The sequence below is a fragment of the Rissa tridactyla genome, chromosome 4 (assembly GCF_028500815.1).
Source record: "Rissa tridactyla isolate bRisTri1 chromosome 4, bRisTri1.patW.cur.20221130, whole genome shotgun sequence".
NCBI classification, from domain to species: domain Eukaryota; kingdom Metazoa; phylum Chordata; class Aves; order Charadriiformes; family Laridae; genus Rissa; species Rissa tridactyla.
This window is the reverse complement of record NC_071469.1, coordinates 2,392,786-2,407,613: the sequence shown is the minus strand read 5'-3', so window position 1 is coordinate 2,407,613 and position 14,828 is coordinate 2,392,786. Positions and strand designations below refer to the sequence as shown.

Genomic DNA, 14,828 nt, shown 5'->3' with positions numbered 1-14,828 from the left:
CATCCCTTAAGGCACTGTGATGATGGGGGGGGGCTGTGGGGTGGCTTTGGTGGCACTTTGGGGTCAGGAGCCCCATCCCTTAAGGCACAAGGAGGCGATGATGAGGATGTGGGGTGGCTTCGGTGGCACTTGGGGTGAGGAGCCCCATTTCTCAAGGGACACTGGTGACGGAGAGTGGACATGGGTGGCTTTGGTTGCACTTTGGGGTCAGGAACCCCATCCCACAAGGCACAGCGTGGCGATGGTGGGGATGTGGGGTGGCCGTCGTGGTGCTTGGGGTCAGGACAGCCAACCCACAAGGCACGGTGTGGTGACGGAGAGGGGATATGGGTGGCTTCGGTGGCACTCTGGGGTCAGGCGCCCTGTCCCTTAAGGCACAGCGGTGATGGAGAGGTGACGTGGGTGGCTGTGGTGGCACTTTGGGTCAGGAACCCCATCCCGCAAGGCACAGCGTGGTGACGGTGGGGACACGTGGTGGCCTGTTGGGGTGAGGAGCCCCATCCCGGGGAGTCGGGGGGGGACACACACACACACACACATCGGGAGGGGGCTCAGAAACCCCTCGCCTCCAGGCGCAGCGTCACCACGGCCGGTGGCACCTTCTTCTTGAGGCGGTTGAAGTCCTTGGCCGAGCGCCACAGCCAGGTCTGCAGCTCCTTCAGCAACCAGAAATCATCCATCTTCTTGAGGAAGTCGTTGGGTGCCACGGGGGTGCCGGGGGAGGCCGGGGGGCCGGCGGGACCGGCGGGCAGGGGGTAACCCAAGGAGGACATGACGCCGGCGATGCTGAGCACCAACCCTTGGAGGCTGGAGCAGAAGTGCCCCAGGCGGTGGCGCAGCTCGGCGGTGCCCGCCTGCCCGTCCAGCGCCCGCAGGTAGCAGAGGAGGCGGCTGTAGGCCCGGTAGTTGGCGGCCAAGCGGGCGTTATCCGTCAGCCCTCGCCACAGGTCCAAGTCCACGGTGGCGCTGGGCACCCGTTCGGCGCGCGCCAGCCGCGGGGGGTTGAAGTCGGGCTCATTGAAGGGGGGGCCCAGGTAGTTCAGCTGCAAGGGAAGGGGGGGACATTGAGGATGGGGGCGGAAGGATTGACCCCCCTCGTCCCCGGTCGCCCTGGCACGCCGCCTGCCGTGTCCCAAGTCCCCGTCACCACCACGTCCCCAGTCTCCTTGTCCCCATCACCCCAGGTCTCCGTGTCCCCTTCATCCCAAGTCTCCATGTCCCCCTCGTCGCAGGTCTCCACGTCCTCATGCCCACCATGTCCCCGGTCTCCACATCCCCCATGTCCCAGGTCTCCATGTCCTTGTGCCCACCATGTCCCCGTGCCCACCATGTCCCCAGTCTCCTTGTCCCCACCACGTCCCCAGTCTCCTTGTCCCCATCACCCCAGGTCTCCGTGTCCCCTTCATCCCAAGTCTCCATGTCCCCCTCGTCCCAGGTCTCCACGTCCTCATGCCCACCATGTCCCCGGTCTCCACATCCCCCATGTCCCAGGTCTCCATGTCCTTGTGCCCACCATGTCCCCGTGCCCACCATGTCCCCAGTCTCCTTGTCCCCACCACGTCCCCAGTCTCCTTGTCCCCCTCATCCCAAGTCTCCATGTCCCCCTCGTCCCAGGCCTCCACGTCCTCATGCCCACCATGTCCCCGGTCTCCACGTCCCCCATGTCCCAGGTCTCCATATCCTTGTGCCCACCATGTCCCCAGTCTCCTTGTCCCCACCACGTCCCCAGTCTCCTTGTCCCCATCACCCCAGGTCTCCACGTCCCCCTCATCCCAAGTCTCCATGTCCCCCTCGTCCCAGGTCTCCACGTCCTCATGCCCACCATGTCCCTGGTCTCCACATCCCCCATGTCCCAGGTCTCCATGTCCTTGTGCCCACCATGTCCCCAGTCTCCACATCTCCATCATCCCAGGTCTCCGTGTCCCCCTCATCCCAAGTCTCCATGTCCCCCTCGTCCCAGGTCTCCACATCCTCATGCCCACCATGTCCATGTCTTTGTGTCCCCCACATCCCAGGTTTTGGTGTCCCCTCTTTGGGCATCTCCCCCCCGCCCCATCTCAGGTCTCCATGTCCTTCTGCACACCTCCCCTTCCTTTTCATGTCCCTGGTCTCCATGCCCACCGTGTCCCCAGCCTCCATGTCCCCTTGCCCACATCCCATGTCCCCCAGGTGGACATGCCCACCACGTCCCAGGTCTCCATGTCCTTGTTCCATGTCCCCCAGGTGGACGTACCCACCGTGCCCCAGTTCTCCATGTCCCCCAGGTGAATGTGCCCACCATGTCCCTGGTTCCACGTCCCCCAGGTGGATGTGCCCACCATGTCCCAGGTCTCCATGTCCCTCGGGTGAACATGACCACCATGTCCCAGGTCCCATGTCCCCCAGGTGGACGTATCCACCATGTCCCAGGTCTCCATGTCCCAGGTCCCATGTCCCCCAGGTGGACGTATCCACCATGTCCCAGGTCTCCATGTCCCTGGTTCCGTGTCCCCAAGGTGGACGTGCCCACCATGTCCCAGGTCCCACGTCCCCCAGGTGGACGTGCCCACCATGTCCCAGGCCTCTCCATCTCCCTCCCACCCACGTCCCTCTCCCCATCATACCCCCAAGTCTCCCCTGGGGAGAACCCCCCACACACACACACCCCATCCCAGCGCCCAGCCCCACGGCACCGCTTGGCACCCCCTCCCCGGGCCCGGCACCGCGGAGGCTGAGCCGGCGGCAGCGGGGGCACGTCAGGGCAGAGCTGGGCAACCCCGGCGTGGGGCGGCGGTGCCGGCACACGCGTGTCCGGGAGGCAGGGAGTGGCAGCTGCCGGCAGGCAGGGAGAGGCAGCTGCCCGCGCCCCTGCTGCCGATGAGCCATTTCCTTGGCCCCCGGCACGGGCGCAGCCGGGCAGGGCAGGGGGGACACGCAGCCCCCAGGGGAGGGCGGGTGGCGGCGGGGCGTGCTGTGGCACACGCGTGTCCGGGAGACGCGGCAAGGGAGGGGGGGTGGGGGGTGGGAATGCGCACGCGTGTGTGCGGGAACGGCGACGTACACACGGGCATGTACGTGCAGGCACAGCGACACGCACGTATGTGCAGGGACACGGATGCACACGTGTGTGCAGGAACGCACGTGCAGGCACACTGACGTACGTGTATGTGCAGGCATGCACGTGCAGGCACACCGAAGCACACGTATGTACAGGCACATGTATGTGCGGGCACATCAATGCACACGCACGTATGTGCAGGGACGTGTATGTACAGGCACATCAATGCACACACACGTATGTACAGGCACATGTATGTGCGAGCACATCAATGCACACGCACGTATGTGCAGGGACGTGTATGTACAGGCACATCAATGCACACACATGTACGTACAGGCACATGCACGCAGACACACTAACGCACACGTATGTGCAGGCACATGTACGTGTGGGCACACCAATGCACACGCACGTATGTACAGGCACATGTATGCGCGAGCACATCAATCCACAAGCACGTATGTGCAGGGACGTGTATGTACAGGCACACACACGTATGTACAGGCACATGTATGCAGACACACTAACGCACACATATGTACAGGCACGTGTACGTGCGGGCACATCAATGCACACACACGTATGTGCAGGGACGCGTATGTACAGGCACATCAATGCACACACACATACAGGCACATGTATGCAGACACACTAACGCACACGTATGTGCAGGGACGTGTACATCCGGGCACATCAATGCACACACACGTATGTGCAGGGACATGTATGTACAGGCACATCAATGTGCACACACGTATGTGCAGGGACGTGTATGTACAGGCACATCAATGCACACACACGTATGTGCAGGCACACGTATGCAGACACACTAACGCACACGTATGTGCAGGGACGTGTATGTACAGGCACATCAATGTGCACACATGTACGTACAGGCACATGTATGCAGACACACTAACGCACACGTATGTGCAGGGACGCGTATGTGTAGGGACGCTTATGTACAGGCACACCAATGCACACACACACGTATGTGCAGGGACGTGTATGTACAGGCACATCAATGCACACACACGTATGTACAGGCACATGTATGTGCGAGCACATCAATCCACAAGCACGTATGTGCAGGGACGTGTATGTACAGGCACATCAACGCACACACATGTATGTACAGGCACATGTATGTGCGGGCATACCAATGCGTGCACACGTATGTGCCGGGATGTGTATGTACAGGCACACACACACGTACGTACAGGCACATGTATGCAGACACACTAACGCACACGTATGTGCAGGCACACCAATGGACACACACGTATGTGCAGGCACGTGCACGCAGACACACTAACGCACACGTATGTGCAGGCACACGCGTGTGCAGCCGTACCAGCGCACTCCCTTCCCCCCCCACCCCCGCTGCTTCCCCAGGCAGGGTGTCTCCAGGGGGTCCCCAGCTGGTGACAACGGGGTGACCCCCCCCCCTCCCTCCCTCTCCCCACGCGGACGTCCCCCCGGCACCCCCTCCCCATCCCCACGCCGTGCCCGGTGCCCTGGCATTGGGGATGGGGGGGACGGGGACGGGGATGGACACACCGCGCCCGGAGCATCTCCCATGGGAGACGGGCAGGGGGAAGATGGACAGCGGGGACGCCACGGGGTGCCACGGGGCAGGGTTGGGGGGGGGGGTTCAGCGTGGGTGACCCACCCCCCCACCCCCCCGCTTACTCACGTAGGTGCCGGCGAGGGTGCGGAGCTGGTGCTCCAGGTAACGGGTCAGGTCGTAGGTTTTTTGGATGGACTGGCCGGCGCCCAGCTCCTCGCTGCAGTTCAGGGCGGGCAGCGCCGGCAGGTTGCAGAGCGCGGCGCACAGGAAGGTGAAGATCCCCCAAGAGTCTCCTGCGGGGACACAAGGCCTTAGGACGGGGTGGGGGGGGGGACACACAAACTTTGAGGTTGGGGGGGGGGGTGGAGAGCACCTCCCGCCACCCCTGGGTGTGGGGTGGCAGGGAGATGGCGGCTGCGGGGTCCGTCCTTTGGGGCTGGAGCCAGCGTGCCGCCCGGCGGGGGCACCCACCTGCAAGTGGGGAAACTGAGGCACGGGAGGGCTATGCGTCGCGGGGCCACGGGGCAGCCGCGCCTGCGACGGGGCAGCTCAGCGCCTTCCCTGGCACAGGGCAGCTCGGTGTGTCCCCCCCGCTTCATCACTGGGCAGCTCAGCACCATCCCCTGGCACAGGGCAGCTCGGTGTGTCCCCCCCCCTTCATCACTGCGCAGCTCAGCATCCCCCCCCAGCACAAAGTGGCTCAGCGTCCCTTGGCACCAGGCAGCTCAGCACCTTCCCTGGCACAGAGGAGCTCAGCATCCCCTGGCAGTGGCCGGCTCAGCGTCCCTGTGGGCATCGAGCAGCTCAGTGTCCCCCCCCGGCTTGGCACGGGGCAGCTCAGCATCCCTTGGCACAGGGTAACTCAGTGTGTCCCCCCCCCTCCGCCAACACCGGGCAGCTGAGCATCTTCATGGGCACGGGGCAGCTCAGCACCTTCCTTGGCACGGGGGAGCTCAGCATCCCCCCCCCGGCACAGCGCGGTTCAGCATCATCCCCTGGCACAGGGCAGCTCAGTGCCCCCCCCCGCCCCAGCCAACACCGGGCAGCTCAACATCCCCCGGCACCGGACAGCTGACGCCTTGGCACGGCCGGGGCAGCGCTGGGAGCCCGGAGCGATGCCGTCGGGCACGACCGGTGCACCGGGGACCCCCCCCTCTGCTTTGCCGCAGTGACCCCGCCAGCGCCCCCGAGCCCGGGCTCCCCGCGTCGCGCTCCCTCCCGCCGGCTGCAGCAACAATCCTTTATATGGTCTGGAGCGAGCGCGGCTCGCGGGGCTCCCGCCGGGACGGCACGGCCGGGTTATATTTGGGCACGGCGACTCACCCACCATCAATGCCGGGGCGGGCTGGGCATCCCACGGGGCTACCGGACCCCCCCGGCCATAGGGAACGGGGTGGGGGGCTGAGAAAGGGACCCCCGGGGGTGGCCGGGGCGTGGGGTGACCTTTGCCGAAGCCGCCGGAAACCGCCGGCCGGGTCCCCGTCATCGCCCTTGACGTCAAGGCGGCCTAACGAGCTCCGGCTTCGTTAGCCGGCGGTTGTGCAAAGGTCACGGCCGGCGGCCAGGATGCTCCCAGCCAACTGGCATCTCTCGGCAAGGCCGGAGCTGGGCTTCCCGGCAGCTCCTCCGGCGGGAGGACCCACCGCCGGCACGGCTCGTCACCGGTGGCAGCCCACGGTGCCCTCGCACGTCACCGTTCCCCGTCACCCGCCGCCGGGAAGCTTGGAAACCCGGGAGCAGCCAAGCGCCGGTGACGCACGAGGGTCCTTGGGGACATCCCGGCTCTGGCCGTGCGCCACGGCGGGTACCCGGCTGCCCTGTGCCGCCGCCACGGGGGACACCGGCATCCAGCGGTGGGGGGGGGTGTGCCATGTATGGCACACTGTACATGCGTGACACACCGTGTGCGCAACACGCCACGCACGTGTATGAGGTGGCACACACCTGTGACACACCGCCAAGGTGTGTGACACACCGTGCGCGCATGACACACCGTGTAAGTGTGCGGCACACCGTGCGTGCATGACGTACCGTGCGCGACACGCCGTGCGGGCGTGACACACCGTATAAGTGTGTGACACACCGTGCATGCGTGACACGCGGAGCATGACATGCTGTGCATGCGTGACACACCGTGTGTGTGACACACGGTGCATGCATGACATGCCACACATGCGTGACATGCCATGTAAGTGTGCGACACACCGTGCACGCGTGACACACCGTGTGTGTGACACACCGTGTAAGTGTGCGACACACCGTGCACGCATACGGTGTGTCACGCACATGTGACGCACCGTGAAGGCATGTGACACACCGTGCAGGCGTGACACGCTGCGTAAGTGTGCGACACACTGTGCGTGCGTGACATACCGTGTGTGACACACCGTACGTGTGACACATCACATAAGTGTGCGACGCACCGTGCGTGCGACACACCGTGCACGTGTGACACACCGTGTAAGCGTGCGACGCACCGTGCGTGCGCGACACACCGCGTGCGTGACATGCCGTGCACGCGTACGATGCGGCGCACGCGCTGCGACGCACCGCCCGGGCGTGTGCCACCCCGTGCCCACCTGCGACACGCAGCGCGTGCCGGCGCAGACCCCCCCCCCCCCCCCCGCCTTGGCCTTACGCCAGCCCTGGGCGGTTGCCCCGACACGCAGCCGCTTGCCCGTGGCCGGGCCCCGGCGCGTGGAGCGTGCCGCTGGCCTGCCTTGCGTGCGTGGGCCGGGGGACAGCGAGGAGGGGGAGGGGAGGGGAGGGGGGGGGACACGCCGCGGCGGTGAGTCACCCACCCACCCCCGGGTGTTTGCTTTGGCCGAGCCCCGGCACCGCTGGGCTGGCCGGACCCTCGCCCGCCGCCGGCTCCGGTTTCCAGAGTGGGATTTACACCAGCCCTGGCCCGGCGGCCGCCAAAGCAAACACAGCCAGGGGAGAGCCGGGCTGGAGCGGGGGGCACGGGCGGCAGGGATGGGGACGGGGACGGAGCCACCGGCAGCACCCGGGCAGGTGGCCGGGGCACGGTGAGGAGGAGGAGGGAGGAAGGGCAGGGGAGGTGGGTGGCTGATGGGCAGGAGACGGTGGGATGCACGGCCGTGGTGGTGGCACAGTGGTGGCCACGGCACAGCGGTGGCAGCGACACAGATGTGGCCACATGGCCATGGCAGAGCAGCGCGGGTGGCACTGCAGTGGCCATGGCACGGCGGTGACACAGACATGGCCACGGCACAGCAGAGGCCATGGCGCAGAGGTGGCAGTGACACAGACATGGCCGTGGCACAGGGGTGATGGTGGCCACAGAACAGCGGTGGCAGTGACAGAGACGTGGCCATGGCACAGTGGTGGCAGTGGCACAGATACGGCCATGGCACAGCGATGTGGGTGGCACAGTGGTGGCCATGGCACAGCAGTGACAGTGGCCATGGCACAGACATGGCCACGGCACAGCACGGGTGGCACAGCAGCGATGGTGGCCATGGCACAGCGGTGGCAGTGGCACGCACATGCCCACGGCGCAGCAGGGGTGGCACAGACATGGCCACGGCACAGCACGGGTGGCACAAAAGCGACGGTGGCCACGTCCCAGCGGTGGCAGTGGCCCAGCCGTGCCGGCTGCCCCGCGGAGCGCCCGTTGTCCCTCGCCCACCCCGCTCCCAGCCACTCGGCGCCGGGCGGAAAATGTCTGGGCACCGGGACAGACAATGGCGGCGGCGGTGGCCCGGCGGGGAGGAGGGAGGCGCGGGGCCCGGCACAGCTGGATCCCGGTGACGTCGGAGAGGAAGAACCCGAGGGTTTCAAAACCGGCCCTGGAGCCTGGCCAGGATGCTCCCAGCCCACGTAAGCAGCTCACGGCGTGGCTGCCCCGGGGTCACCCGCTCGGCTGGGGGCCGCGGGGCGGACGGGGACACGGGAGCGGGCACCCCGGGACACCCACGCTGCCGAGGGGCTGCGGCCGGCGGCGGGACCCACCGGAGATGCCGCCAGCATCCCTCGGCCACGTGGCGACAGGGGTGGCGGGGGGATGCTCACGGAGTCACGTCGGCGGGACCCCTGCCCTCCCGCAAGCCACCCACCCCCCCACCCAGCGCTGGCCAGACTTCCCGGCCAGTAGCCGAGGCGGGAGCGTAGCCGCCGCGGTGCCGGGTGAGCTGTTCCCCGGGCATGCTGTGGGCAGAGCCGCCGAGGTCAAGGGCAACCACAAGCCACCCAAGAGCAGCTTTCCCGAAACCCTCGTGGGTGCCCGGGGCGGGGGCGGCAAGCGGGAATGGGGGGACCCTCGCACCGGAGCCCCCCGGGCAGCGGCACGGAGCCCAGCTGGCCCCCGGAGCCGCCGTATCTGATGGGCCGGTGTCCAGCGGCGAGACGAGCCCCATCATCCCACCCCCCGGCCCCATCCCCGGCGCTGGCGGCTCGGCTGGGAGCCCAGCCCGGGAGGTCCCGCGGTGGCCAGGCGTGACCACGGCATTGAGGACAAAGTAGCCCTCCCCTGCGGGCAAGGAGCAGGCAGCGGTCTTGGCCAGGGCTGCCTGCGACCAGCAGCGCTTAACCCTTCCCTGGGCGGTTTGGTAGCCCAACGTGGCAGCCAGCCTCTGCCTGCTGCTCTTCTCGGAGCGGGTGATGCTCAAGGACAGGAGGACAGGAGGACGGACACCTCCGTGTCCCCAGGCTGCTGGCATTTCACCCTGGGGGACTGGGGAGGTGACACGGCGGCGGCGGGCAGGTGCAGCGGCAGCCCCGCGGAGCCAGCAGTGCGGGGCCGTGAGGACGCTCAGGCTGTGGTTGTGCCCCGCCACAGGGACATCGGCGGTCCCCAAGCACTGATGGGAAGGACACGTGTGTCCTTGCTCCCTCATAGTGGCCACGGATGCTGCGGTGGGATCCCCATCCTGTCCCATTCCATCCCGTCCCATTCCATCCCGTCCCATCCCATCCCATCCCATCTCATCTCATCTCACGCTGTCCCATCCTGTCCCGTCCCATCCCATTCCCATCCCATCCCATCCCATCCCATCCCATCTCATCTCATCCCATCCTATCTCATCTCATCCCATCCCATATCTCGTCTCATCCCATCCCATCCTATCTCATCCCATCCCATCCTATCTCATCTCATCCATCCCATATCTCGTCTCATTCCATCCCATCCCATCTCATCTCATCCCATCCCATATCTCGTCTCATTCCATCCCATCCCATCTCATCCCATCCCATCTCATCCCATCCCATCCCATATCTCGTCTCATCCCATCCCATCCTCTCATCCCATCCCATCCTATCTCATCTCATCCCACCCCATATCTCGTCTCACCCATCCCATCCCATCGCATCCCATCCCATCGCATCCCATATCTCATCCATCCCATCTCATCCATCCTACCTCATCTCATCCCATATCTCATCCCATCCATCCTATCTCATCTCATCCCATCCCATCCCATCCTATCAACATCCTTCGCATCCCATATCTCATCCATCCTACTCATCTCATCCCATATCTCATCCCATCCCATCCTATCTCATCTCATCCCATCCATATCTTGTCTCATCCCATCCTATCCCATCCCATCCCATCTCATCCCACATCCCACCTCATCCTATCTCAACCCACCTCATCCCACCCTGCCTCATCCCATCCCATATCCCATATCCCATCTCATCCTATCTCAACCCATGTTTTATCTCATCCCATCCCATGTCTTATCCCATCCCATCCCATCTCATCCCATCCCATCCCATCCCATCCTGTCTCATCTCACCCCCATATCCCGTATCCCATATCCCGTCCCATCCCATCCCATCTCTCATATCTCACCCCCTCCCCTATCTCGTTGTCTCATCCCACCCCAGCCCATCCCACGGGATCTCACCTGCCTGTTCCCAGCCTTCACCTCCATCCCACCCCTCTCCCAACCCCTCCGGCACCCACCCCAATCCCACCAGCCCCACCAACAGCCGCTCCCGCCCCCCACCCAGGGCCACGCACGCAGCCGGCAGCGGTGGCTTGGCTGGCCAGGAGCCGTCCACGGCTCCTGGCCAGCCAAGCCACCGCTGCCGGCTGCGTGCGTGGCCGGGGAGCGGGTGGGCGCATGGGGCCGGGGGGGTGGGAAGGGGGGACCACGGCCCCCCGCGTCCCCGAACGGGCCGTGCCTGCGCTCGCGGCGCTGAGTGTTTACATCCTGTCTCCTCCGTGTGTTTATAAATGCGGCCGCGCACGGGAGACTCCAGCGAGCCGTAATTAGCTGGGCCTGGATTTCCCATCCGGCTTCAGCCAACGGCACACGATGGAAACACCCCCGCCGGCGAGGGGACGGCGGGGGGGGGGGGGGCGGCGGAATGGGGGACGGCGCGCAGGGCCCCCTAATCCCAACCAGATCCCGCCGCCCCCACGCGCGGCCAGCCACGGCACCCACCGCTGGCACCCACGAGCCGTCCCGAGGTGTCCCGACATCCTTCCATCCCGCCCGGTGCAAGTCACGGAGACGCGCGCCGCCCCCCCCCCTCCCCGGCACCCTTTGGGGTTGGGGACCCCCAGTGCCAGCCCACGTGGCACCGTGAGCCCCACATGTCACATCCCTCTCCGTCCCCTGGCACCTCCGGACCCGCTGCCACCGCTCGGCACGTCCCACCCGGCCGCCACCGCGTCGTGGGGACACCACGGGACCGGCAGCTCTGCGGGGTTGGGGGGGGTGGGCATGTACCCCCACCCCCGAGACATGTCCCCCAGCACCCCTGGCCAAGCCCCGGGATAACTCCGTCACCCACGGGCCACGCGCCGCGTCACGAACCGTGCCCAGCGGCTTGGCATCCCCGTGCGCGTTGGCACCGGTGACAGACCGCGGGTACCCCATGCCACGTCGGGGCCGGGGATGGCGGGGGGGGACAGGACGGGGAGGTAGGAGCTGGCCGGGGTGGGGGGGGGGGGTGATTTATGGAGCTCTGTGCCACTTACAGGGCATAAATCTTCCCCCCCCCGCCCGCCGCCCCAGCCCGGCCCTGTAAGCGGAGCCCTCCGCGTTTCCCTTCGGAGGCTGCGCCTAATGCAGCCCAGATGTTCGCCGCCACCGTGCCTTGCTAAATAGGCACGGGACACCGGTGCCGCCACATGTCCCCGAGACAAGCCAACAAAAAAAAAAAAAAAAAAAAAAAAAAAGGCTGTGCCACCAGCCGGGGATACCCCCGAAACGGGGAGTGGGGGCAGAGCAGCCGGCGGCTGCCGAGCTCTCGCCCCAACGGGCTCCGTGTCCCTTTCCCGTCCCGCTGCCGGCCACCAACAGGCCTCGGGTCCGGTTTGTGGCACCGGTTGCCCGGTCACGGCCACCGGCGATGGGTGGTGAGCGGGGGGGGCGGAAAAAGAAGGGAGCGAGGGGTGGGGGGAGGAGGGCGATGGAGCCGCTGGGGATCCCGCCTCGCTTTTCCGGTTCCCCGGCGCTCGCCCCGTTTTGCCCGTCCTGCGTCACGCCGACACCGGAGCCAAACCGGGCACCGGAGTCAACCGGGCACCGGAGCCGACCCCGTGCTGCCCCAACCCCGCGGCACCCACAGTTTGACCTTTTAAGGGTGTTTTCCAGCATTTTTTCCCCCTCCTTTCCGGGCGAGGAACCCCCCCCAAGCCGGTGTGCCGTGGGGCCGGCCAGCCCCCCCCCCCCCAACCATCCCGAGACCCCCAAAACGCTCCGAGCGGGGGTAACAAAACCGCAGTCGGAGCCTTGGGGACACCAACATGTCCCGGCACCCCAAAATCTGTCTCCTAGAGGAATCTCGCTCCAGTAAAAGCGTTACGAGGCAAACAACACCACCACCCAACCCCCCCCCCCCCCCCCCCAAATTCAGCCGCGGTTAGGAAAGATAAAATTCTTTCTGCTCCCCCCCCCCCGCAAAAAAAAATCCCAGCGACTTTCATTTTTTCCTCCCTCTTGTCAGTCCCGGGGTTTAACGCTCCGTGCTCTCAGCGGCGGTTCCCTCCCTGGTAATCACAACATGCATGGAAAAGAGGAAGGAGAGAAAGGGGAAAAACATAAAAAATATATATATAAATAAAAAAAAAAGATTTAAAAAAAAAAAAAAAAGGAAAAAAAAAAAAAAAAGAAAAGAAAAGAAAAAAGACCCGAGAAGGGGAAAAGTCTTAAATCAATCCCAAAGCCAGACAGACGTTTTAATCACATCAAATTAAAATCAGCAGCGGGTCGGAAAGGGAAAGAAAAAAAAAAAAACCAAAAAAACAACCAAAAAAACCCCATGGCAGGCAGAGACACCCCCCCATACACACACACCCCCACCACCCCCCCCCCCGCCTTCTCCTCCCCAACCCCCAGCGTTTTGGGTCTTACCTGAGAGCTCCCCAGCGACATTGAGCATAGTCGGGGCGCAGGGGGGGGGGGTTGGGGGGGGGCAGAAGGCACAGAGCAGGGGGGTCAGAAGAGCCTAAAGCCGGGGGGGGGGAAAGGAGGGGGGGGGGGGCTTGGCTTTTTGCTCCGCACCCCGAGCCCGCCTGCTCGCCTCTGCCCTGGCTCGCTTTTGCGCTCGCTATGGGGTTTTTTTTGGTGTGGTTTTTTTTTTTTTTTTTTAATTTCCTTCTTTTTTTTTTTTTTTTTTTTTTCCCTCTCCCCCCCCCCCCCCCTCCTCCCTATTTGTTTTGGTTTGTGTTTGCTTGGGTGTTAGGTGGGAAAAAAAAAAAATAACAAAGGGGGATTTTTTGGGGGTTGTTTTTTTTTTGGTTTTTTTTTTTTTGGGGGGTGGGGGGGGCGCGGTGAGCGAGCGTGCGGGTGCACGGTTCGCACCGCGCTCGCCGCCTTTTTGCCCCCCCCCCCCCCCCCAACCTCCTCCCACCCCCCTTCTCTCTTCCACCTCCCTTGATTTGCTCTTTTGATTGGTGTCCAGGAATGCAAGAATAGGAAAAAAAATAAAAAAATAAATAAATTAAAAAAAAAAAAACCACACACACACACACAAAAAAAAAAAGGAGTTCGCGATACACCCTCTCCAAGCGGCTGCCTCCCTCCTTTCCCTGCTTTTTTTTTTTTTTTTCCCCCTTCTCTCTCTCTTTTTTTTTTTTTTTTTTTTTTTTTTCAAAATTCAAGTGTTAAGCAGAACCAGGTTGCTTTCAAGAATGTATTTGATGCAATTGTACACAAGAGCGGGGCTCCATTCATTCCCTCCCTTCTCTCCCCCCCCCCCCGCCCCACCGCCACCTTCTCTCCCCTTCCCCATCCCCGGGGGTCCCGGAATTTGGAGGATGGGGGTGGGGGTGTGGAACCGAGGGGGGTGGGGGGGAAGGAAAAAGGGGGTCCCCGGGGGTGCTGCCGGCCGGGCAGGATGAGGGGGACACACCCCCCCCCCCCCCCCAAAACATCCAACACACAACTTTTTCCCTCCTTTCGCTCCCCCCCCCCCCCCCCCCGACACTTCCCATTCTGGCTCCCGCACGGCTTTTGTTAGTGGCGGGGTCCGGTGCGGGGTCGGTGCGGGGATAGAAAGCGAGGGGGGGGGGGGTGAGGGGGTGGTTTCCTACCTGCTCTCAGCTCCATGCGGGACAGAGGAGGTAGCCGGGGGGGTGGGTGAGGGCTTGGGGGGGGTTTCCCGGCCGGGCAGGCAGCGGTCCCGCACACCGGACCGCCGCTCCGGCTCCCATTTGCCGGTCCCAGCCCTCTCGCCTCTTTTCTCCTCCCGACGTGTAAGAGCCGCCGCACGCCGAGAGCCCGGTCCCCCGGGGGGGCGGGGGGGGGGGGGGGGAAGGTGGGGGGGGGGTCCGGGGAGGGGAGGTTTTTTGGGGGGGGGGGGTATGGGAGGGAGAAGGCGCGGGGAGGGGGGGGGAAGCGGGGCGAGGTGCGGCGGAGCGGCTCCTCTCGCCGCCCCGCAGCGGGGCGGGGGGGGTGGTTTGGGAAGGGGGGGGGGGGGGGGTGCCAGCCTGCCCCCCCCCCTCCCTCACCCCCCCTACAGAGGAGGAGGAGGAGGAGGAGGGGGGGCTGGAGGGCTGGGAAGGCGCAGAGCCCGGCAGGCAGCGGGGGACGGGTGGCGGGGACGGACAGACAGACAGAGGGGGGTTGTCCTCGCCTCTCCTCTGCCGCGGCCAGCCCCCTCCCCTGCCGCTCCACCGGGGGGGGGGGGAAGGGGTGCGGACCCCCCCCCTCCCCCGCCCCCTCCATCCCGTCCCGGTTCCCGGGAGCTTCCCCGGTCGCTGCCCCGCCGGGACGGCCCCGGGGCGCCGGGGAGGCG

At 64.9% G+C, this 14,828-nt stretch overlaps 1 protein-coding gene across 1 annotated transcript; it reads right to left on the bottom strand.

Moving 5' to 3' along the window:
• Positions 1–62: 62 nt before the first annotated feature.
• On the bottom strand, positions 63–14,155 carry CLCF1 (cardiotrophin like cytokine factor 1). Its single transcript, XM_054200460.1, has 3 exons — positions 14,125–14,155; positions 4,737–4,903; positions 63–1,043 (listed from the first exon to the last, which is right to left on the bottom strand). The coding sequence occupies exons 1-3, from the start codon at positions 14,138–14,140 to the stop codon at positions 552–554; spliced, it is 675 nt and encodes a 224-aa protein (XP_054056435.1). The 5' UTR covers positions 14,141–14,155; the 3' UTR covers positions 63–551.
• Between the last annotated feature and the right edge of the window lie 673 nt (positions 14,156–14,828).